Raw genomic sequence first — 24,658 nt, 5'->3', positions numbered from 1 at the left:
AGACTCTGTCTTGAAAAGAGGGGACGGGGGCGGAGGGGAGGGGACTTGTGTAACTGAAAAATGATGGGTACCTGGCCTTTAATCTGGGAATTTTTGATGCTAATGACATCTGACAAATTAAGTCAAGGGAAGTGGTGAGTGATTATGGAACCTTGCTGGGGAAAACACACTTCTTCCACAGTTCTATTCAAATCACGGACCAGAAGATCCTCTGTGAGCCCATGCCATCAGGGCCTTGGGTCTGATATACAGTGCTGTGTGGAGTCTCAGGAGAACAGCCACTCTGGTACATACAGAGACCCAGGAGTTTTATATATTCCAGTCCTAGGATCACTGCTAAAATGGGAAATCCATCCATACGTATCCCTTGGAAGGGGGCTGAATCCAGGGAGCCAAGCCGTGTCATTCTATGGGCCCCAGTTCCGCTGGCATCTCACAAGTTAAGACCCAAGCCAAAGGCAGAGGGTTGGAGTCTACCTGAGACTGAGTTGCCCAGGGAAGGGATGGCTGCCATCTCTGCAGTTGGGTTGACAAGAGAACCAAGAGCAAACAAACCCCAAAGCTAGCAAAAGACAAGAAATAATCAAGATCAGAGATTAACTGAAGGAGACAAAGACATGAAAAACCCTACAATAAAAACTCAATGAATCCAGGAGCTGTTTTTTTGAAAAAATTAATAAAACAGACCACTAGCTTGACTAATAAAGAAGAAAAGAGAGAAGAATCAAACAACACAATCAGAAATAAGGGGGATATCACCACTGACCCCACAGAAATACAAACAACCACCAGAGGATACTTATAAACACCTCTATGAACATAAACTAGAAAATCTAAAATAAATGGATAAATTCCTGGACACAGACACCCTCCCAAGACTGAACCAGGAAGAAATTTAATCTCTGAATAGACCAATAATTAGTTCTAAAATAAAGGCAGTTATAAATAGCCTACCAACCAAAAAAAAAAAGCCCAAGACCAGACCAATGACAGCTGAACTCTACCAGAGGTACAAAGAAGAGTTGGTATCATTTCTACTGAAACCATTCCAAAAAATTGAAAAGGTGGGATTCCTCCCTAACTCATTCTAAGATGCCAGCATCATCCAACAAAAAGAGAAAACTTCAGGCCAGTATCCTTGATGAACATCAATGCAAAAATCTTCAATAAAATACTGGCAAACCAAATCTAGCAGCACATCAAAAAGCTTGTCCACCACAATCAAGTTGACTTCATCCCCAGGATGCAGGTTGGTTCAACATACACAAATCAATAAATGTGATTCATCACATAAACAGAACTAAATCAAGAGTCTACAATGAACTTAAACAAATTCACAAGAAAAAAACAAACAATCCCATTGAAAAGTGAGCAAAGGATAAGTACAGATACTTCTCTAAAGAAGACATATATGTGGACAACAAACATACAAAAAAAAAAAAAAGCTCAACAACGCTGATCATTCAAGAAATGCAAATTGAAACCACAATGAGATACCATCTCAAAAAACAACAGACAATGGAGAGGTTACAGAGAAAAGGTACATTTTTACCACTGCTGATGGAAGTATAAATTCGTTCAACCATTGTCGAAGACAGTGTGGTGTTTCCTCAAAGACCTAGAGGCAGAAATACAATTTGACCCAGCAATCCCATAACTGGGTATATACTCAAAGGAATGTATATCGTTCTATTATAAAGATACATGCATGTGGATGTTCACTGCAGCACTACTCACAATAGCAAAGATATGGAATCAACCTAAATGCCCATCACTGGTAGGCTGGATAAATAAAATGTGGTACATACATACTATAGAGTACTATGTAGCCACAAAAAGGAATGAGATAATGTCCTTTACAGTGACACAGATGGCGTTAGAAGCCACTATCCTCAGCAGACTAACACAGGAACAGAAAACCAAATACCACATGTTCTCACTTATAAGTGGGAGATGAATGATGAGAACATGTGAACACATGGGAGGAACAACACACACTGAGGCCTATCAGGGAGTGGGATGAGAGAGGGGGTGCATCAGGAAGAATAGCTAATGGATGCTAGGCTCAATACCTAAGTGAAGGAATGGATGATCTGTGCAGCAAACCACCATGGCACACGTTTATCTATGTAACAAACCTGCACATGTACCCCTTAAGTTAAAAGCTGAAGAAAAAAACCAAAATGTAAAAACTAAGAATATAGGCCCCTTTACCCCTCCCCCTTTACTCTGTAGTTGTCACATGTATGACATCAACATACCTCACCAGTAAATTTTATAAATTTCTTCTTTCAACTCCCATAGATATTATAAAAATCCTATATTTGCCAAATGTTTACTGTTTTTGTTGCTCTTCCTTTATTCCTGAGGTCCCAAGTTACCCAGGTATTAGTTGTTTTTTTTTTCCCCCGTGAGGAACTTTCTGTAGCATTTCTTTTAGAACAAGTCTGCTGGTGACAAATTCTCCATGATGTCCTTCATCTAAGAATGTCTTTATTTGACCTTCATTCCTAGAGAATATTTTTGCTGGATATAAAATAGACAGGTTTTTTCTCTTTCAGCATTTAAAAAATGTTGTTCTGTCTTCTTATGTCCATACTTTTTGATGAGAAATCTGTAGTAATTTAAACAAATGTTCAAATTACTTAAATGTGGGGTCATTTATCTCTGGGTGCTTTCAAAGATTTTCATTTTAGTTTTTGGCAAGGATTTTGATGTGTCTAGAAGTAGTTTTCTTCCACGTTATCATCTTAGATTTTCTTTTTTTATATTCTGTTGATTTCCTTAAATTTGTAAGTTTAGTTCCTTCATCAAATTTGCAAAATTTTCAGACATTATTCCTTCAAATATTTCCCTGCGCTAATCTCATTCTCTCCTTTGACTCTGAAGACAAGAATATCAGACCTTCTGATAGGTCCTTCCCCATATGTCCCTGAGGCTTTGCTCAATTTTTTTTATAAATCTTTTTATTTCTTGGAAATAAATATTTTTTTTTTCTGTTTTCAGACTGAGTAATATCTATTAATCTACATTCAAGTTCACTGTCTTTTTCCTCTTGTCTATTCCATTCTCTGTTAAGCCCATCCAAATTACAGCAGCCCCCGTGGTATTTGTGGTTTCACTTTCCACAGTTCAGCTACCTACAGTCGACCCTGGTCTGAAAATACTAAGTGGAAAATTCCATGAATAAACAATTCATACATTTTGAATTGCATGCTGTTCTGAGTAGTATGATGAAATCTCATGACGTCCCACTATGTCCAGCTCTGAACAACAATGATCCATTTTCCAGTGTATCAATGCTGTATATAAGCTACTTGGCTTGTTAGTCTCTTAGTAGCCATCTTGGTTATCAGATCAACTGCCATGGTATCATAGTGCTGTGTTCAAGAAACTCTTATTTTACTTAATAATGGCCCCAAAGCAAAAGAATAGTAATGCTGTCAATTTGGATATGCCAAAGAGAAGACATAGCATGCTTCCTTTAAGTGAAAAGGTGAAGGTTCTTGACTTAATAAGGAAAGAAAAAAACTGCATGCTGAAGTTGCTAAGATCTACAATAAGAACAAATCTATCCATGAAACTGTGAAGAAAGAAAAATAAATTCATGCAAGTATGGCAGTTGCACCTCACACTACAAAAATTGCAACCACAATGCATAATAAGTGTTTAGGTAAAATAGAAAAGGCATTAAATTTGTAGGTAGAAGACATTAACAGAAAACATGTTACAACTGACTACAATGTGTTACACCATAAACACATTGAGTATATAAAACACATTGAGTATATAAAATTGAGTAAATATTAAGACTTCAGCAAGGATCCCCTGAAACAAGTGATACCAAGTCATTTACTGCAAATACGGGATGATTACACAGACTCAAGAACAGGTATAGACTGAAAAATATTAAAATTACTGGAGAAGCTGTATCTGTTCATGAGGCAGCTGCTGCCACATTTCCAGCAGAGATGAAGAAACTGACTAAGGAGAAAGGATACCATCCAAAGCAAGTCTTCAATTGGAGTGAAACTAGGCTGTTCTAAAAGAAGATGACTCATAGAACCTACAATCATAAACGTGCAGAGGCGGCACTAGGGCATGAGAGAGAACACATTTTTATAAGAACAAGTTTTCACATAACTTTTATGACAGTATTTTGTTATAATTGTTCTATTTTATTATCAGTTATTGTTTCTAATCTCTTACTGAGCCTAAAATTAAGCTTTATAATAGGTATGTATATATAGGAAAAAATATATAGAATTCAGTACTATCTATGGTTTCAGGCAGCCAATGAAGGTCTTGGAATGTACCTCCCATGGATAACTGGGGACTACTGTATTTATTTATTTTTTTCTTTTACTTAGTCTTGCATTTTTGGTTTTACGTTTTCTTTTCTACATTTAAGCCAAGGTCAAGAGTGTTTCTATTATTTTGCTTTTTCCTCTCAATCAATCTTCAAGCAACTGATATTTTTAGGGAAATGGAGACTACAGAATTACTCTTACTTTAATAATGTCAAAAATAATGGTAACAGCTGAAACAGAAGGCATACTATATTTCTTTAAAGCATTGAAAAATTATTCAGAAAGACTGGGATCCTAATTACAGCTATTACCACTACTTTTGTGTGTCTTTGTATCCTCATCTACAAAATAAAAAGTGCTAGGCTAGTAATGTTTGAGTTTCATTTCAGTACTCATATTCTAAATATGTATTACTTACTCTTTCAATCTGCTTTTCCATTTCTTTATGCTGTTCCAAGTGAATTTTCTTTGCTTTTTCAAAGGCTAAACAAATTTTCTCATGCTCAGTATTGATATTGGTTTCTAGACTTCTTATCTTTTCATTCTTTTCCTAGAAACACAAAACACTTTAAAAGAATGTAATTGATTTGAAAGGCCAAGGCAGGTAGATCGCTTGAGCCAAGGAGTTCAAGACCAGCCTGGGCAACATGGCGAAGACCCCATCTCACAAAAAATTAGCTAGTTAGGTGTGGTGGCATGTGCCTGTGGTCATAGCTTCTGGGGAAGCTCAGGTGGGAGCCTTGGAGGCCAAGGTTGCAGTGAGCCATGATTGTGCCACTGCACTGCAGCCTGAACAATAGAGTGAGACTTTGTCTCAAAAAAAAAAAGCAGAACTGAAAAGCAGTTTTAAATAAAAGTACATTAGTCAAGCATTAAATATGTCATAATGCATTCTTCAAAGACCACAGTAGTTTATATTTCAAACTTTAACAAAATAGTTAAAAGTATTTTATTGAGATGAGAAGATTAAACTATTTTAAATATGAAGAAGCATATTAAAGAACTACCATTATCTTCAATTCTATTAGGACAAAAATGAGAAAACTTGAATAACGACTTGCCATATAAGCCTATTAACTTAAAAATATAAACAAGAAATGATCAGAAGAGTTTAGTAGAATTTATACTTTCTTATATAGGATTTAATAATAACAATGCTAAAAACAAATATGCTGTCACAAATTAAGTGCTTAAAAGTCACAGTAAATTTGTAGTAACAAAGATAAGTTTTACCATAAGCTCCTGTTCTAGTTCTGCATTTTTTGCAGCAATAGAGGAATAAGCAACTATTTTTTCTTCCAGCTGTTTCTCAAGAGTTAAAAGTTGAGAACATTTCTTTGTCATCTGAAAACACATTGAAATAAATGCAAAATTATTTTTTAAAGGTAATGCCTTTGCATCCTAAAATCAAATACCTGCTCCTCTTTTCAAAGTTCAAATACATTGTGTCTAGATAAATTGGGCAAACTTAAAGTTACAAACATTTAGGATGCAAAGTGAATAACTTTGTAATCCACATAATTATAAGTACTTAAAAAAATACACAATTTAGAAGAAAAAAATCACTTCTAATATCTATGTAAAATATAAGTAATTTAATTCAGACCCCTATATCCAAAAAGGACAATACCCTAATCTAATTTTTTAAGTAGCTGTTAAAGACTGAAATAAGTATAGTAGAATGTTATCAGCAGTTATTTCTGGTGGTAGAATTATCAATGGTTCATTTTCTTCTTTTCTCCTTTTATATTAACAAGACTGTGCAATTTTTATAATTTAAAAGTTATTAATCCCAATATTTTGCAATTTCCTAAGTAAAACGGTAGCTATAATTGTAGACTGTCTAAATCTCCATCTGCATTATTAACACAAGTTCCTATCTTACAGCTCTCTTCCTCAGCCTTGACTACAGACTTTTAGCTGAGAAAGCAGTATTAAAAAGTATACCTATAGATGACTGCAGCCTCTGGTTTGAAGGTTGAGCAGAAGATACACACATGTGGTCCTGGGCACCCTTATCCTAATGAGACACTCTCATCCTGTCCTCAGTGAAAATGAAGCCAAGATATTCACAAACCACTCATTATCCCCTTTTCAGAATGTAATTTCCTTGCTTACTTCTATCAGGTTTACATGCAGTTACTTAAAAATACAGATTCTTTAAACAGTAGAAATATACAAAAAATAAAACAGATTCTGGCTAGGTGTGGTGGCTCACACCTGTAATCCCAGCATTTTGGGCTACTGAGATGGGGATTGCCTGAGACCAGGAGTTTGAGACCAGCCTGGGCAACACAGTGAAACTGTCTCTACAAAAAAAAAAAAGCTGGACATAGTGACACATGCCTGCAGTCCCAGCTACTTGGAAGACTAAGGTGGGAGAATGGCTTCAGCCCAGAAGTTCAAACTTACAGTGAGATATGATCACAACACTGTACTCCAGACTGGGCAACAGAACAAGATCCTGTCTCTAACAAAAAAAAGAAAAAGGAAGAAAAAAGCAGACTCTTGTACCCATCTATACTGAATCAGACTTGTTGGAACAGGACCCAGAAATATGTATATTAAACAGGCTTCCTAGAAAGTCTGGGGTTTGCTATAATTTTAAATCCTTTATTATCGCTCCTTTTCTTCCAACTGCATAATCCAAAGATTTTAATTGTAAATATATATTAACTTATCCTATGGAAGAAATAATAGGCTGCAATGCAATATTATTTCCACCAAATTTGAGATCTTTTACCCACTACAGAGTATTTCCTACTTTTAACCTAAGTTAAAACACAAAGGTTTCCAAATATAATTTTAAAAGAATTTATAACTTACATGGTACCATTTTATAAAAACTTTAAATCTGTATGTAAACACATAATTTTTATAAAACCCTAAAATAATACCCTTTGCTCTAGCTCAAAAGTTAATACATATATCCAGCTAATTCCAAGCTTACTTCACTTTCCAGTGTGCTGGAGTTCGAAGCTTTCTCTAGTAGCTCCTCTTGAATCAGCTGAAATTGACTAGTTCTGTGAGCCATGTTAACCCTCAAATCAGAGTTTTCAGCTTCTATTTGTATCAGTTTAGTACGTAGTTCTTCTATTGTAGTAAAAAGTCTTTGCCTCTCTTTTTCATATTGCTTGTTCACAGTATGTTGATTTTGATCTTTTATACTTTCCACTAATACACATAAAAGGAAAATTGTTCTGAATAAGACTTCAAGAATAAAAACCCACTTAAATAGTTGAAAGACTTAATCATAAACAAAGTTCAGTTTCTGATCTAAACAGTACTAAAATGAACGATGAATAAGACGCTCAATCAGGAAATCAATGAATAAGTACTTTCTAAATTAAAAACATAACAAAGAGGAAAAGAGTTCTGAATCACTAACTTTTCTAGATAGCTAAGACTATTCATTTGTACCAGAGATGCCAAGAGTCTTTCTCTGCCTTTTAAATTCCAATTTTTAATAGAAATCATTGTAAAAAAAAGATTTTAAGTTGCCCTGTTTCCTTAAACTGAAGTTAATCATAAAATTTATTTGAACAATTTGAGATCATTAAGAACATTTTTATGTACTACATATATAGATGCAATTTCAAAAGCTACAAAGAGTGAATCCTTCCTGACACCACTTTGCTCCTCTTCAAACTAGCTGATGAGAATTCAGTGATGCTTTTTAAAAAAACTACTGAGGGTAGCCAGGCACAGTGGCATGCACCTGTAATCTGAACTATCCCCAGGCAGAGGTGGGAGGATCACTTGAACCCAGGAATTCAAGACCATCCTGGACAACACAGCAAGATCCTGTCTCAAAATAACTACTGAGCGTTATCAGAAGTAGTTGTGTGCCCATGCTCCTTCTCCACTATAAACATACACATCTCTCACTCCAAGGTAAGTAAGCCTTCAGGAGTGCTTTTAAAAAGCATAATATAGATGATTACATGAGAACACACATAGATGTAGAAACAAGAAAAGATACACTTTGCCTTCAAGATTTGTATAAGTGGCGATTTCTAATAAATTCTCTACATCCATAATATTTTACTTTCTAGGCTATCTATCTTTTATTGGCTCTGTTCTTGAGGTAAGAGAATCTATAACGTATTATATTTGTTACTACCTCTAATTACTACTATTCTCAATTTGGAACATTCACCAAGATAGATCACATGCTGGTCAATAAACCAAGTCTCCAAACACTCTTAAAAATGAAATCCTAGCCAGGCACGGTGGCTCATGCCTGTAATCCCAGAACTTTGGGAGGCTGAGGCAGGCAGGTCACACAAGGTCAGGGGTTTGAGACCAGCTTGACCAACATAGTGAAACCCCATCTCTCCTTAAAAATACAAAAGTTAGCCAGGCATGGTGGTGCACACCTGTAATACTAGCTACTTAGGAGGCTGAGGCAGGAGAGTTGCTTGAACTCAGGAGGTGGAGATTGTGTTGAGCCAAGAGTGCATCACTGCATTCCAGCCTGGGCAACAGAGCAAGACTTCATTTCAAAAAAAAAAGAAAAAAATAATGAAGTCCTATAGTGTATGTTCTCTGATCATCACTAATGACACAAAAATATCTGGAAAAATTTCCAAATATTTAGAAATAACACACACATGGCATGAGTCAAACAGAAAATCATAAGAGATAAATATATTTTGAACTGAATGAAAATGAAAATACAACACATTTTAAAAAGCAGTGGAATATAGACACAGCACTGCTTAAGGGGAAGTTTCTATCCTTAAACACCTAGATGAAAAAAGAAAACAGGTCTAAGATCAATAATCTAACTGTTACTTTAAGAAAAGGTGTTTTTGTTTTTGTTTCAGAGAAAAAAGAAGAGAAAATTAAACCTAAAAGTAAACTGGGTAGGAGTACAAGGGATCTTGATGGAAATGTCTTATGTCTTGATTGTGGTGATGGTAACAAGAGTTAAACATTAAAACACAAACACCTGACAAAACTTATCAAACTGTATATTAAAATTGGTGCATCTTAATTGCAAGGGTCCCCAACCCCTGGGCCACAGACTGGTACCAGTCCATGGCCTATTAGGAACCAGGCCACATAGCAAGAGGTGAGTGGTGGGCAAATCAGCAAAGCTTAATCTGTATTTACACGCACTCCCAATTGCTCACATGACTGCTTGAGCTCTACCTCCTGTCAGATTAGCGGCAGCATTAGATTCTCACAGGAACACAAACCTTATTATGAACTGCATATGCACAGGATTGAGATTGCACTCTCCTTATGAGAATCTCCTGCCATAAGGAGTGTGGCATAAGATGATCTGTCACTGTTTCCCATGACCCCGAGACGGAACGGTCTAGTCGCAGGAAATCAAGGTCAGGGCTCCCACTGATTCTATATTACGATGAGTTGTATAATTATTTCGTCATATATTACAATGTAATAATAATATAAAGTGCACAATAAATGTCATGCATTTGAATCATCCTGAAACCACCCCTGTCCCCACCCCTGGTCCATGGAAAAATGGTCTTCCACAAAACCAGGCCCTGGTGCCAAAAAGGTTGGGGACCACTGTCTTATTGGATGTCAAATTTACTTCATTAAAGAATAATACAAAATCTAATAATTCTTAAATAACTTTTGCTGTCTTATACCACAACTAGTAACAGATTATCGTAAGTATGTTTGATAATGGAAACCAAACAGTTGATAAATCTGTTCTTTAAAAACTATCATCTGAGAACATATGGACACATAGAGGGGAACAACACACACTGGGGTCTATCAGAGGGTGGAGAGTGGAAGGAGGGAGTGGATCAGGAAAAATAATTAAGGGGTACTAGGCTTAATGCCTGGGTGATAAAATAATCTGTAAAACAAACTTCCAGGACACAGGCTTACCTATGTAACAAATCTGCACATGTATCCCTGAACTTAAGTTAAATTAAAAAAAATTTTTTTTTAAATAAAGTTTTTTTAAAAAAACTATCATCCAAAACTCTGAATATAATTTATTAAAATAACTCAATATAATATACTTACCTACTTGATGACCACCTAGCTTTACAGGTTCTGTTTCTAAACTACTTAATTTGCTACTTTCTTGGCTGTCATTACAAGTAATAAGACTCTGAGATAACTGATTTGCAGTCAGGTTTGCATGAAGCTTTTGAATTTCTGCCTCTTTTATTGCAAGCTTAATCCTGGCACGAAAGAAAAGAAGTGAAAAGTTATTAAAAGATTCTATAAAAATATCTCATACTGTACTATTTTTCACCTTTTAAGTTGATTAAAAAAGTTAGAATTCTGATATTCATCAGCTCTTTAGGTAGGATATGAAAACTCCTATATACCACTGTAGGATTATAAATTGGTTTAGCTACTTTACAAACTTGATGTTATCTAGTAAAACTGAAAATGTACATACTCTATAACCCAGCAATTTCACTATTAGGAATATATAATGCAGAAACTCTCATATGTATGTAGAAGAAAACATGCATAAGGATGTTCTTTGCAGGACTGTAACAGAAAATAGAAACAAGATACCTATAAAGGAATGGATAAATTACGACATTGTTATAGGACAAAATCCTATATTAAAAGTAACTAACTGGCTGAGCACGGTGGCTCACGCCTGTAATCCCAGCACTTTGGGAGGCTGGGGCAGGTGGATCACGAGGTCAAGAGATCGAGACCATCTTGGTCAACATGATGAAACCCTGTCTCTACTAAAAATACAAAAAATTAGCTGGGCATGGTGGCGCATGCCTGTAATCCCAGCTACTCAGGAGGCTGAGGCAGGAGAATTGCCTGAACCCAGGAGGCGGAGGTTGCAGTGAGCCGAGATCACACCATTTGCACTCCAGCTTGGGTAACAAGAGCGAAACTCGGTCTCAAAAAAAAAAAAAGTAACTAACCACATAAATCCATTCATTAATCAATCTCAATATGAGTGACTTTTTAAAATACTGCTGAGTGAAAAAGTAAAATGGCACACAATATACAGTACACTTATATTTGTGTATATGAGTATAAACAGACAAAAATAAATAGAGAAATACATATCCAATTCATGATAGTGGATACTTAGGGGAAAAGTGGGAATAGTCATAAGGATCAGAGGGTATTATCCATCCTGTAATGTTTTATTTTTTATTTAGAGAAACAGATTTAAAACAAATACTACAAATTTTAGGGAGAATCAATGCTAGTTAACGAGATTTAATTCTTAGTTGTGGAATCACAGATATCTATTAAAATACTCTCTGAGCTTTTCTGTATATTTTTTTAAGTCCTCAATTAAGGGTTTTAATCACCAATAAAAAACATTCTATATGCTATAACTGCAGAATCTGAAAACTGTACCTCAATTCCGAAATCACCAATTTACTTCCCTCACAGCAGCCAATGCAAGTGTCTTCCTTGTTTGACAAGCTACTCATCTGGTATTTAGAAAGAGATGACTTAAAGCCAAATATTTCTCTTTTTAACTGCAAGTTTAAAAACAAACACATGTAAACTTATGTACATGGGATACAACTGCTTTTTTATTTAGAACTCCGAATTTTAAAAACTGTATGAATTTAATGGAAACAACTTAATGTCCATCAATAGAATATATAAATACATTAAGAAATATTAAGAGAGAAAAAAAGGAAAATTAAGATAATTGGAAAACTATAATAGTTAAAAGAAATAAGCCTGAGTCACATAAATCAATATGGACACATCTCATGACAATATTGAGTGAAAAACAAATTACAGTTGCAAACAGTATTTTCATAAAAATGCTAAGCAATATATATATATATATTTCTGTTTTTTGTTTTTTTGAGACGGAGTTTCGCTCGTTACCCAGGCTGGAATGCAATGGCGCAATCTCGGCTCACTGCAACCTCTGCCTCCTGGGTTCAGACAATTATCCTGCCTCGGCCTCCTGAGTAGCTGGGATTACAGGCACGTGATACCATGCCCAGCTAATTTTTTGTATTTTTAGTAGAGACAGGGTTTCACCTTGTTGACCAGGATGGTCTCGATCTCTTGACCTCGTGATCCACCTGCCTCGGCCTCCCAAAGTGCTGGAATTACAGGCTTGAGCCACTGCACCCGGCCTATATATATATATTTCTAAACGCATCTATATGTGACAATATTTAAAACATAGATGAGAAGGATACACATGAAATTTCAGAATAATTGCCATTTCTGAATGGCAGAGAGGAGAGAAGAAGAGAATTGGGATCTGACAAGGTACATAAAGAAGCTTTACCTGTAAAATTTTATTCTAAAAAAATATAAAGTTGAGAAGGCAACATGTGTCCCAGATTTTACAAATATGGTGATATACTGGCATATGGACCTTTTTGTATGTTTGGATAATACAGAATTTTAAAAGACAGTTACTATAAAAAGGAGCAAGGTAAGCACTTAATGACTTCTACCTTCAAACTATAACCAAATCATACCATTTTTTCTAATCATATCATTCGTAGCACTACATGAAACATACAATCAAGCATACATTACCACATTTGGAATCATATCTCAAATGATTCTTTTTTTAGATTTTTTTTTTTAAGAGACAGGGTCTCATTCTGTCACCCAGGCTGGAGCTATGATCATAGCTCACTGTAGTCTCAAATTCCTGGATGCAAGCAATCCTCCTACCTCTGCTTCTTGAGTAGCTGGGACCACAGGCATACACATCATGCCCAGCTGATTTTTGTATTTTTGTAGTGTCGGGGTCTTGCTATTTTGCTCAGGCTGGTCTTAAACGCTTAGCTTCAAGAGATCCTCTCACTTTGGCCTGCCAAAGTGCTAAGATTACAAGCATGTGCCACTGTGCTTAGCCATATATGAAATAATTCTTGATACACAAATGAGAATGCCAATTTAAAATTGTCATCTGGGCCAGGCGCAATGGCTCACGTCTGTAATCCCAGCACTTTGGGAGGCCGAGACAGGTGGATCACCTGAGGTCGGGAATTTGACACCAGCCTGACCAATAGGCAGAAACCCTGTCTCTACTAAAAATACAAAAAACTTAGCCAGGAGTGGTAGCGCATACCTGTAATCCCAGCTACTTGGGAGGCTGAGGCAGGAAAATCGCTTGAATCTGGGAGGTGGAGGTTGTGGTGAGCACAACCAAACTGGGCAACAAGAGTGAAACACTGTCTCAAAAATAACAAAAAAATAAAATAATATCGGGGATACTAAGTTCACACAGAAAACAAAGAGAAAAAAAGAAAAAAGAATATAATAAAAATAAAATAAATAAAATTGTTATCTGTATATGACTACTTTCTAATTTCAAAGGCAAATAGTCTATTAAAAATCTAAGCAAATAAACAGCATCCTGGGAAAGCAGACATAACAGAGGAGTTAAGAGCTTATGTTCTAGAAGATGGCCGAATAGGAACAGCTCCGGAGTGCAGTTCCCAGCAAGAACAACGCAGAGGGTGGTGAGTGTCCACTGCATTTCCAAACAGATTTTCACTGCCCACCGACCAGGAGATTCCCAGGCCAAAAAGCGCAACAAGTTTTCAGCATAGTGGCTTCAGCCGGTGCTGGGTTGGTGCACAGAAACTAACACAAATCTGGGTGGCCATTGCAACTGGCACCTGGAATGCCTGGGAGACAGAGCTGCCCATTCAACTGAAAGGGAGGGGGCAGAGAAAGGGAGCTAGGTTATCTGGCTCGGCTGGTACCACCCCACAAAACAAGCAATCTGAAACACTCTGGATTGAGAGTTTTGCAGCAAGCACAGCTGGACCCAGGATGGTCCAGCTCAGTTGGGGGAAGGGCGACAACCACTACCGAGGCAGTTCACACAGCAGCTGGGCAGAGCCTGTGGCAGCACGTCAGGAACTTATAAATAAAGCTGATCTTCCTAGGAAAGAGCACCTGGGAAAAGAGGTGGTTATGAGTTCTGCTGCAGCAGACTTAAAAGTACCTGCCCAGCATCTCTGCATGGAAAAATGGAGCTCCCAACTCAGTACTTGAGCTCCTATAAGGGACAGACTGTATCCTCAAGCAGCTCCCCGACCCCATATACCCAAAGAGACACCAAGCCGACATCTGACAGGTACCCTTCTGGGTCAAAGATAACAGAAGAAGAAACCGGCAGCAACCCTTACTGTTCTGCAGCCCCCATGGGTGATCCCCAGGCAAGCAGGGTCTGCAGTGGACCTCCAGCGGTCCTGCAGCAGAGGGGCCTGTGATGTTAGAAGGAAAACTAAGAAACAGAAAGAAATAACTTCATCATCAACAAAAATGACGTCCACTCTGAGAACCCATCCGAAAGTCACCAACTACAAAGACCACAGGTATATAAAGCCACTAAGATGGGAAGAAACCAGCACAAAAAGGAGGAAAACACCAAAAACCAGAACATCTCTCCTCCTCCAAAAAATCAGAACTCCTCACCAGCTAGGGATCAAAGATGGATAGAGAATGAATCCGATGAATTGACAGAAACAGGCTTCAGAAGGTGGGTAATAACAAACTTCTCAGAGCAAAAAGAACATGTGCTAACCCAATGTAAAGAAACTAAGAACCTAGAAAAAAGGTTAGATGAAATGCTAACTAGAAAAAACAGCTTAGAGAAGAATACAGACGATTTCATGGAGCTGAAAAACACAGCATGAGAACTTCGTGAAGCACACACAAGTTTCAATAGCCAAATCAAACAAGCAGAAGAAAGGATATCAGAGATTGAAGATCAACTCAATGAAATAAAATGCGAAGGCAAGAATAGAGAAAAAAGAGTGAAAAGAAATGAACAAAGCCTCCAAGAAATATGGGATTATATGAAAAGACCTAATCTACCTTTGATAGCTATACCTGAATGTGACAAAGAGAATGAATCTAAGCTGGAAAACACTCTTCAGGATATTATCCAGGAGAACTTCCCCAACCTAGAAAGGCAGGCCACCATTCAAGTCCAGGAAATACAGAGAACACCACAAAGAGATTCTTCAAGAAGAGCAACCCCAAGGCACATAATTGGCAGATTCACCAGGGTTGATATGAAGGAAAAAATGCTAAGGGCAGCCAGAGAGAAAAGTTGGGTTACCCACAAAGGGAAGCCCATCAGACTCACAGTGGATCTCTTGGCAGAAACCCAACAAGGCAGAAGAGAGTGGGGGAAAATATTCAAGATCCTTAAAGAACTTTCAACCCAGAATTTCATATTCAGCCAAACTAAGCTTCATAAGTGAAGAAGAAAGAAAACCCTTTATGGACAAGCAATTGCTGAGAGATTTTTGTCACCACCAGACCTGCCTTACAAGAGCTCCTGAAAGAAGCACTAAACAAGGAGAGGAACAACCAGTACCAGCCACTCCAAAAATGTACCAAATGGTAAAGACCATCGACATGATGAAAAAAATGCGTCAACTAATGGGCAAAACATCCAGCTAGCATCAAAATGATAGGATCAAATTCATACATAACAATATTAACTTTAAATGTAAATGGGCTAAATGCCACAATTGAAATATACAGATTGGCAAATTGGATAAAAAGTCAAGACCCATTGGTGTGCTGTGTTCAGGAAATCCATATCACATGCAAGGACAGACATAGGCTCAAAATAAAGGAATGGAGGAAAATTTATCAAGCAAATAGAGAACAAAAAAAAAGCAGGAGTTGCAATTCTACTCTCTGATAAAATGAACTTTAAACCAACAAAGATCAAAAGAGCCATTACGTAATGGTAAAAGGATCAATACATCAAGAAGAGCTAATGATCCTTAATACATACGCATCCAATACAGGAGCACCCAGGTACATAAACCAAGTTCTTAATACCCTACAAAGAGACTTAAACTCCCACACAATAATAGTGGGAGACTTTAACACTCCACTGTCAATATCAGACAGATCAACGAGACTGAATATTAACAAGGATATCCAGGACTTGAACTCAAATCTGGACCAAGCAGATCTAATAGACATCTACAGAAATCTCCACCCCAAATTCACAGAATATACATCCTTCTCAGCACCGCGTTGGACATACTCTAAAATTGACCGCATAATTGGAAGTAAATCACTCCTCAGCAAATGCAAAAGAAGGGAAATCATAAGTCTCTCAGACCACAGGGCAATCAAATTAGAACTCAGAATTAAGAAACTAACTCAGAACCACACAGCTTCATGGAAACTGAACAACTGGCTCCTGAATGTCGACTGGATAAACAATGAAATGAATACAGAAATAAAGATGTTCTTTAAAACCAAAGAGAATGAAGATGCAACGTACCAGAATCTCTGGGACACATTTAAAGCAGTGACTAGAGAGCAATTTATAGCAATAAATGCCCATATGAGAAGTGAGGAAAGATCTAAAATCGACACCCTATCATCAAAATTGAAAGAGCTAGAGAAGCAAGATTAAAGAAACTCAAAAGTTAGCAGAAGACAAAAAATAACAAAGATCAGAATAGAACTGAAGGAGATAGAGACATAATAAACCCTTCAAAAAAATCAATAAATCCAGGAGCTGGTTTTTTGAAAAGATCAACAAAATAGACAGACCACTAGCCAGATTAATAAAAAAGAAAAGGGAGAAGAATCAAATAGGATGCAATAAAGTATGATAAAGGGGATATCACCACAGATTCCACAGAAATACGAACTGCAATCAGAGATTACTACAAATAACTCTAGGCACACAAACCAGTAAACCTGGAAGAAATTGATAAATTCCTGGACATTTGCATCCTCCCAAACCTAAAGAAGTTGAAACCTTGAATAGACCAATAACAAGGGCTGAAGTTGACGCAACAATTAATAGCCTACACCAAAAAAAGTCCAGGTCCAGATGGGTTCACAGCTGAATTCTACCAGACATACATAGAGGAGCTGGTACCATTCTTTCTGAAATTGCTTCAAACAATACAAAAAGAGGGAATCCTTCCCAAATCATTTTATGAGACCAACATCATCCTGATACCAAAACCTAGCAGAGACTCAGCAAGAAAAGAAAACTCCAGGCCAATATCCATGATGAACATAGATGCAAAAATCTTCAATAAAATACTGGCAAACCAACTGCAACAGCACATCAAAAAGTTTATCCACCACAATCAAGTAGGCTTCATCCTGGGGATGCAAGGCTGGTTCAACATACACAAATCTATAAATGTAATCCACCATATAAACAGAACCAAAGACAAAAACTACATGATTATCTCAATTGATGCAGAGAAGGCCTTTGACAAAATTCAACATCCCTTTATGCTAAAAACTCTCAATAAACTAGGTATTGAACGAACATATCGCAAAATAATAAAAGCTATTTATGACAAACCTACAGCCAATATCATACTCAATGGGCAAAAACTGGAAGCATTCCCTTTGAAATCCGGCACTAGACAAGGATGCCCTCTCTCACCATTCCTGTTCAATATAGTATTGGAAGTTCTAGCCAGAGCAATTAGGCAAGAAAAAAAAAAAGATACTCAGTTAGGAAAGGAGGAAGTCAAATTGTCTCTATTTGCAGACAACATGATTGTATATTTAGAAGATCCTATCATCTCAGCCCAAAACCTCCTTAAACTGATAAGCAACTTCAGCAAAGTCTCAGGATATAAAATCAATGTGCAGAAATCACAAGCATTTCTATACACCAATAATAGACTAACAGAGAGCCAAATCATGAGCAAACTCCCATTCACAATTGCTACAAAGAGAATAAAATACCTAGGAATACAACTAACAAAGGATGTAAAGGACCTCTTTAAGGAGAACTACAAACCACTGCTCAACAAAATAAGAGAGGACACAAACAGATGGAGAAACATTCCATGCTCATGGTTAGGAAGAATTATTATTGTGAAAATGGTCATACTGCCCAAAGTAATTTATAGATTCAATGCTATCCTAAGCAAGTTACCAATGAACTGGAAAAAAAAACACTTTAGACTTCGTATGGAACCAAAAGAGACTGCATGGCCAAGACAATCCCAAGCAAAAAGAAAAAAGCTGGAGGCATTATGCTACCTGATTTCAAACTATACTACAAGGGCACAGTAATCAAAACAGCATGGTACTGGAACCAAAACAGAGATATAGACCAATGGAACAGAACAGAGGCCCTGGAGGCAATGCCACACATCTACAACCATCTGATCTTCGACAAACCTGACAAAAACAAGCAATGGGGAAAGGATTCCCTGTTTAACAAATGGTGTTGGGAAAACTGGCTAGCTATGTGCAGAAAGCAGAAAATGGACCCCTTCCTGACACCTTACACTAAAATTAACTCCAGATGGATTAAAGACTTAAACATAAGACCTAACACCATAAAAACCCTAGAAGAAAACCTAGGCAAAACCATTCAGGACATAGGCATAGGCAAGGACTTCATGACTAAAACACAAAAAGCATTGGCAACAAAAGTCAAAACAGACAAATGGGACCTGATTAAATTCCAGGGCTTCTGTACAGCAAAAGAAACAATCATTAGAGTGAACTGGCAACCAAAAGAATGGGAAAAAAATTTTTGCAATCTACACATCTGACAAAGGGCTAATATCCAGAATCTACAAAGAACTAAAACAGATTTACAAGAAAAACAAACAAATCCATCCAAAAGCAGGCAAAGGATATGAAAAGACACTTTTCAAAAGAAGACATATATGAGGCCAACAAACTGAAAAAATGCTCATCATCACTCATTATTAGAGAAATGCAAATCAAAACCACATTGAGATACCACCTCACGCCAGTTAGAACGGCAATCATTAAAAAATCTGGAGACAACAGATGCTGGAGAGGATGTGGAGAAATAGGAACACTTTTAAACTGTTGGTGGGAGTGTAAACTAGTTCAACCATTGTGGAAGACAGTGTGGCACTTCCTCAAGGACCTAGAAATAGAAATTCCATTTGACCCAGCAATCCCATTACTGGGGATATACCTAAAGGATTATAAATCATTCTATTACAAAGACACATGCACATGTATGTTCATAGCAGCACTGTTTACAATAGCAAAGACCCGGAACCAACCCAAATGCCCATCAATGACAGACTGGACAAAAAATGTGGCACATATATAACATGGAATACTATGCAGCCATAAAAAATGATGAGTTTGTGTCCTTTGAGGGACTTGGATGAATCTGGAAACCATAATTCTCAGCAAACTGACACAAGAATAGAAAATCAAACACCACATGTTCTCACTCATAGGCAGATGATGAACAATGAGAACACATGGACACAGGGAGGGGAGCATCACACACTGGGGTCTGTTGTCAGGGGCTAAGGGAGGGACATCGCAGAGGTGGGGAGGTCAAAGAGGGATAACATGGGGAGAAATGCCTGATGTAGGTGACGGGGGGATGAAGGCAGCAAACCAAATTGCCATGTGTGTACCTGTGCAACAATCCTGCATGATCTGCACATGTACCGCAGAACCTAAAGTACAATTAAAAAAAAAAAGATCTTCGTGGTGGCTCATGCCTGTAATCCCAGCACTTTAGGAGGCCGAGGTGGGTGGATCACGAGGTCAAGAGATCAAGACCATCCTGGACAACATGGTGAAACCCCGTCTTTACTAAAAATACAAAAATTAGCTGGGCATGGTGGCACACGCCTATAGTCCCAGCTACTTGGGAGGCTGAGGCAGGAGAACTGCTTGAACCCAGGCTGAGGCAGGAGAATTGCTTGAACCCAGGAGGTGGAGGTTGCCATTGCACTCCAGCCTAGGTAATAAGAGTGAAACTCCGTCTCAAAAAAAAAGATCTTATGGTCTAGTTTAAATTAGGCTACTTATCAGTTGGGCAATATTTACTTCCTTGGGTCTAGGTTTCTTCACCAATAAAATGATGATATTGCATCAGATGATTTCTAATATTCTTTTTGGTTCATAATTCCATAGTTTGTAATAGTTTAACATGGGTAAGTCTACCATCTAGTTTACCATCCATACATATGTGAAATCAACCAAAATATATTTACCTATAGTTCCCCCGATCCTTCCTTCATTTTATACCTATTGATTACAAATTCCTGAATAGGTTTACTTACCTTCTCCCTAATCTTACTTATATATATGGTCACAAATGTAACTCAAAGCAAAGAGGTGGTAGACTATTGTTATAAAAACATTTTAAAGTTCTATGCCATTCTAGTAAGTACATGAAAAGTTGCTCATCATGAGCCATTAAAGAAATGTAAAATAAAACCACAATGTGATACCACTTTACACTCACTAAGATGGTTATAATAAAGATAGACAGACAAGAACAAGTGTTGGGAAGGAAATAGAGAAACAGGAACCCTCATACATTGCTGGTGAGAATGTAAAATAGTGTAGACATTTTTGAAAGCAGTTTGGCATAAATTCACCATATGACCCAACAATTCTACTCCTAGAGAGTAGATTCTATCCAAGAGAAAGAAAACAAGTCTAAATACTTGTATGCAAATGTTCATAGCAGCATTATTCCTAATATCCAAAAGTGGAAACAATCCAAATGTCCATCAACCAGTGAATGGATAAAATGTAACATATCTAGATAACGAAATACTATTTAGCAATAAAAAGAAATGAAATACTGATATCACAACATGAATGACTCTCAAAACATTAAGGATGCAAAAAAACAGATATAAAAGAGCACATACTGGATGAGTTCATTTATGTGAAATGTCCAGAAAAGACAAATCTATCGACACAAAAACTATTAGTGTCTTCCTAGGGGTAGGAGTGAGTACAGGGACTAATTATAAATGGGTACAAAATATCTTTTGAGGATGAAAAAAGTGTTTCAAAGCTGGACTGTGGTGATTGTTCCAAAACTTGTAAATTTACTAAAAATCATAGATTAGTACACTAAAAACAGGCAAATTTATGGTATGTAAATGATACTTCAAGAAAGCTGTTTAAAAAAATTTTTTGCCATTCTTATATATGGCACCTGAAAGTGTAAAATGGTAAGTGCAGGAAAAAAAATAGAGATTAGATAGAAGAAAAATTCATGACTAAAAGTATAGAGGAAAGAAAAAATTAAATGACAGTTTTTTCTAAAACACTTTGGTAAAATTCTTTTTTTCCGTTAGGTAATCACATACTTACTGGCAACTGGGATATAATTTTTTCCAAACTTCTTAGTTCTATTCTTGAACTTTCAATTTCTTGTTGACACAAATCTAGTCGCTCATTCTGTGCAGCAACACGAACCTTTAATTCTCGGTTTTCATTCATTAAACAAAACTTGTCTCTAAGTATTTCATCTTTGTTCTCTAACTCACTCTCTAGCTTCAAAATACTTTGTCTAGATTCAGTTAATTGTGCTATGACGTCTGCATTTTTCACTGCCATGGTCCTTAATTTTTCTTTTCCGTTGCTATTTTCTTCTTTTAACTGCCTATGATGAAAAAAGAATAAAAATGAAATAAAATATATATGCATTCATTTTCATTTATTTATTTAACACATTAAAAGTTTTTTAAAGCTTAATTCTAAAATAATACCTGCTCACATTTATTAAATACCTACTTCTGCATGCCAAGTACTTAACTTTATGTGCGTGGCACTATTATTACTTCTTATTTACAGATGAGGTAACTGAGGCACAAAAAGGCTATAACTTTCCCAGTGTCTCACAGTAAATGGTGGGCTGAAATCTTGAAAGTATTTGTGCTCCCAGTTTAATTGTATAAGACAGGATATCTAACTCCAAAATCCCTGACATAGTAGGGATTTTGTATAACCAACAAAGTTTTGGATTCCTAAAACAGGAGAGAAAAGTAAACTGGCTCTATTTGTAAAACAGGAAGGAAAAGTAAACTGGCTCTACATAATTGTACAATCGGCTTAAGAGGTCAGCATCAGTGACTTTCTGTTCTTACAAGGATTCTGTTAAGAAATACTGCATCAGAAACTCTTTTGAGACGGAATTTCACTTGTTTCCCAGACTGCAGTGCAGTGGTGCAATCTCGGCTCACTGCAACCACCGCCTCCCAGGTTCATATGATTCTCCTGCCACAGCCTCCTGAGTAGCTAGGATTACAAGCACATGCCGCCACATCCGGCTAATTTTTGTATATTTTTAATAGAGATGGGGTTTCACCATGTTGGCTAGGCTGATCTCTATCTCCTGATCTCATATGATCCATCTGCCTCAGCCTCCCAAAGTGCTGGGGTTACAGGTGTGAGACACCGCACTGAGCCCAGCAACTCTTAATGGCACAGAGCGAAATACTGTGTTGAAAAACACAGACATTTTAGAAAGGTCAGACTCCAAATGTGAAGTTTTAAAAATATCTAAACCAATTTATTTCACTTATATTTGAATATGAAAATAACATTTTTTTGAAAAATATGAAAATAACGTGACTTAAAAAATCATATCTAATTAAGTATACAAGAATTCTTTCAATAAGTACAAAAATTTTAAGTGATAGGGGATTCCATCATAGTATAATCGGCAGCATTTTTCTTTCTTAAAAGTAGATTTTGCAATCGATAACAATAGATTCTAGAAAATATTCTAGAAAAAGTATCTTTACTCCTTCCTCCTTGGCAAAAATACTAAACACACTACCTTAAGGGAAGTATGGCAAAATTAGACAAACCAGTTACTCTGATCACTTCCCACTCCTCCTTTTAAAAAAATTAACAGTTTGAAGCGATAAAGACTGATTAACATTAACCTCTGAAAGTTGATGGGTATTAGTTTTGAGAGGACAATGTGATATACTAGAGAGAGTATAGGAATCAAAAGACTTTATCTTTCTGACCGTAGTAAATTCTGGCTACTCTCGAGGCTTCTGTTTCTTTACTTATAAAATGAGAAGTTTGGACTAGGTAATTTTTTATGATTTGAAAAACATTTTTATTAGAACATCGGATATTATACACATTTTACTAGCCAGCTAATATGGTCATCTATCAAGGACATTATGTCTATTAATTTTCTCTAAATATATGCCAAGCAAATACGTTGATCAGTATCTCTCCGTATTTACAAGTATATTAGCATTAACACATTTTACTTCATTTCTAATTCTATACCTAGAAAACAGTTTCAGTCATGAAGCCTATCCTTCTATATAATGTAAGCCCATAATTACAACATATAAAATATTGTTTTAAGATTTTTTTAATTTCCACACAAAAATCCTGTTCTGCAACAGCATACTGTACCTTAATTTCTCTTTCAGAATTTCAAGTTCACTTTTATATAGACCACATTTTTCTTGTAGCCTTTTATTTTCTTTTTCACAGTTAATTAGATTTCTCTCTAATACTTCTTCTTCAGCTTGAACCTAAAACAATAATTTAAGTGGACATACTAATGTGGTTGTAAGTTTTAGGTGTTTCAAGCTAAAAATGTAAGTAGTGATTCCAGAAATAAGCAGGAAAATAGACTAAGGATTTCATACATTTAAGTCCCCAGCAGTAAAAAGAAGCAAAGTGAAGTTCCTGAGCAGTAACAAAGGACAGAGAAAAGGATGCTACTGTCTGTCCAGAAAACCTGTAACAGATAGGCAATCACATCAGCTGAAAGCAAAAGTGCTCTGACCTCATGTGGACAAGGCAAGCAATTCACCTGGGGCTGCTGTGTTTGAGTTTCTAAAGGTTTATTTCAGTACAAATGTTCCAGAGGAGTTATTTTTGAAATTTTAGCCACAAAATTTACCAATGAAACCACAGCGCCAAATGCAGAAGATAAAAGCACCCAGGATACAGTGTTGAGAGGAGAAGATTGGGTAGATCTGCCCCAATTCCTTTGTTACCCTAAGTTACATCCACCTAACTATAGGGCTTTGCTGAGCATAGTTTGCAACTGATAATCCTAAGTGTAAAAAACAAAAACAAAAACAAAAAAACCTCTCTCTTACATTTTTCCCTCTTTTCTCCATAAAGTCCTCCTTCTCCCCAAGAATATTCCTCCTATTAGGTCTTCTACCTTCCCTTACAGATTAACTCATTAAAAATCCCTTCTAAGATATTTCATTCCCACAAGGACCTTCTCCAAGGTTTTCAAAACAGTGATCTGATTAACTAATTCACACTTAAGATTTCAGTACCTAATGAGACAATATTTTACACTGCCAAGTGATATTCACAGTTTTACTGCAAAGGAATGATCTCTTTGTAATCAACTGCAGACCTTTTCCTTGATCTTGGTATTTAATACTGTTGGTAATTTCTCCTCTAAAATATTTTATCATTTAGCTATCATGACAATATTATACTTGTCTCTGGCTACTCTTGTTTTCTTTGCTTCCTTTTATTAACTCATTATTCCTGACTGCTTTATTCTTTTAATATATTCTCTTAAAAGTTTACAAATTTCTTGACTTTCCTTATTGCAGCTACATTATGAGAAACACTCACCTCAAGTTTCC

The 24,658-nt window shown here is 36.6% G+C and overlaps 1 protein-coding gene across 15 annotated transcripts in view; it reads right to left on the bottom strand.

Annotated features, from left to right (window-relative positions):
- Positions 1 to 24,658, bottom strand: part of CCDC18 (coiled-coil domain containing 18) — a 110,575-nt gene that overhangs the window by 61,272 nt on the left and 24,645 nt on the right. For all 15 annotated transcript variants that reach the window (XM_017974951.4, XM_009001721.5, XM_017974950.4 and 12 more), the window contains 7 exons: positions 23,451 to 23,572; positions 21,378 to 21,669; positions 11,652 to 11,776; positions 10,326 to 10,486; positions 7,261 to 7,484; positions 5,544 to 5,654; positions 4,729 to 4,860 (listed from right to left, as the gene is read on the bottom strand). In XM_017974951.4, the coding sequence (XP_017830440.4) occupies positions 4,729 to 4,860; positions 5,544 to 5,654; positions 7,261 to 7,484; positions 10,326 to 10,486; positions 11,652 to 11,776; positions 21,378 to 21,669; positions 23,451 to 23,572 (1,167 nt within the window). The remainder of the gene's footprint in view (positions 1 to 4,728; positions 4,861 to 5,543; positions 5,655 to 7,260; positions 7,485 to 10,325; positions 10,487 to 11,651; positions 11,777 to 21,377; positions 21,670 to 23,450; positions 23,573 to 24,658) is intronic.

Source organism: Callithrix jacchus, chromosome 7, assembly GCF_049354715.1.
Source record: "Callithrix jacchus isolate 240 chromosome 7, calJac240_pri, whole genome shotgun sequence".
NCBI classification, from domain to species: domain Eukaryota; kingdom Metazoa; phylum Chordata; class Mammalia; order Primates; family Cebidae; genus Callithrix; species Callithrix jacchus.
The sequence above is the reverse complement of the archived record's forward strand: the minus strand, read 5'-3'. Positions and strand labels throughout refer to the sequence as shown.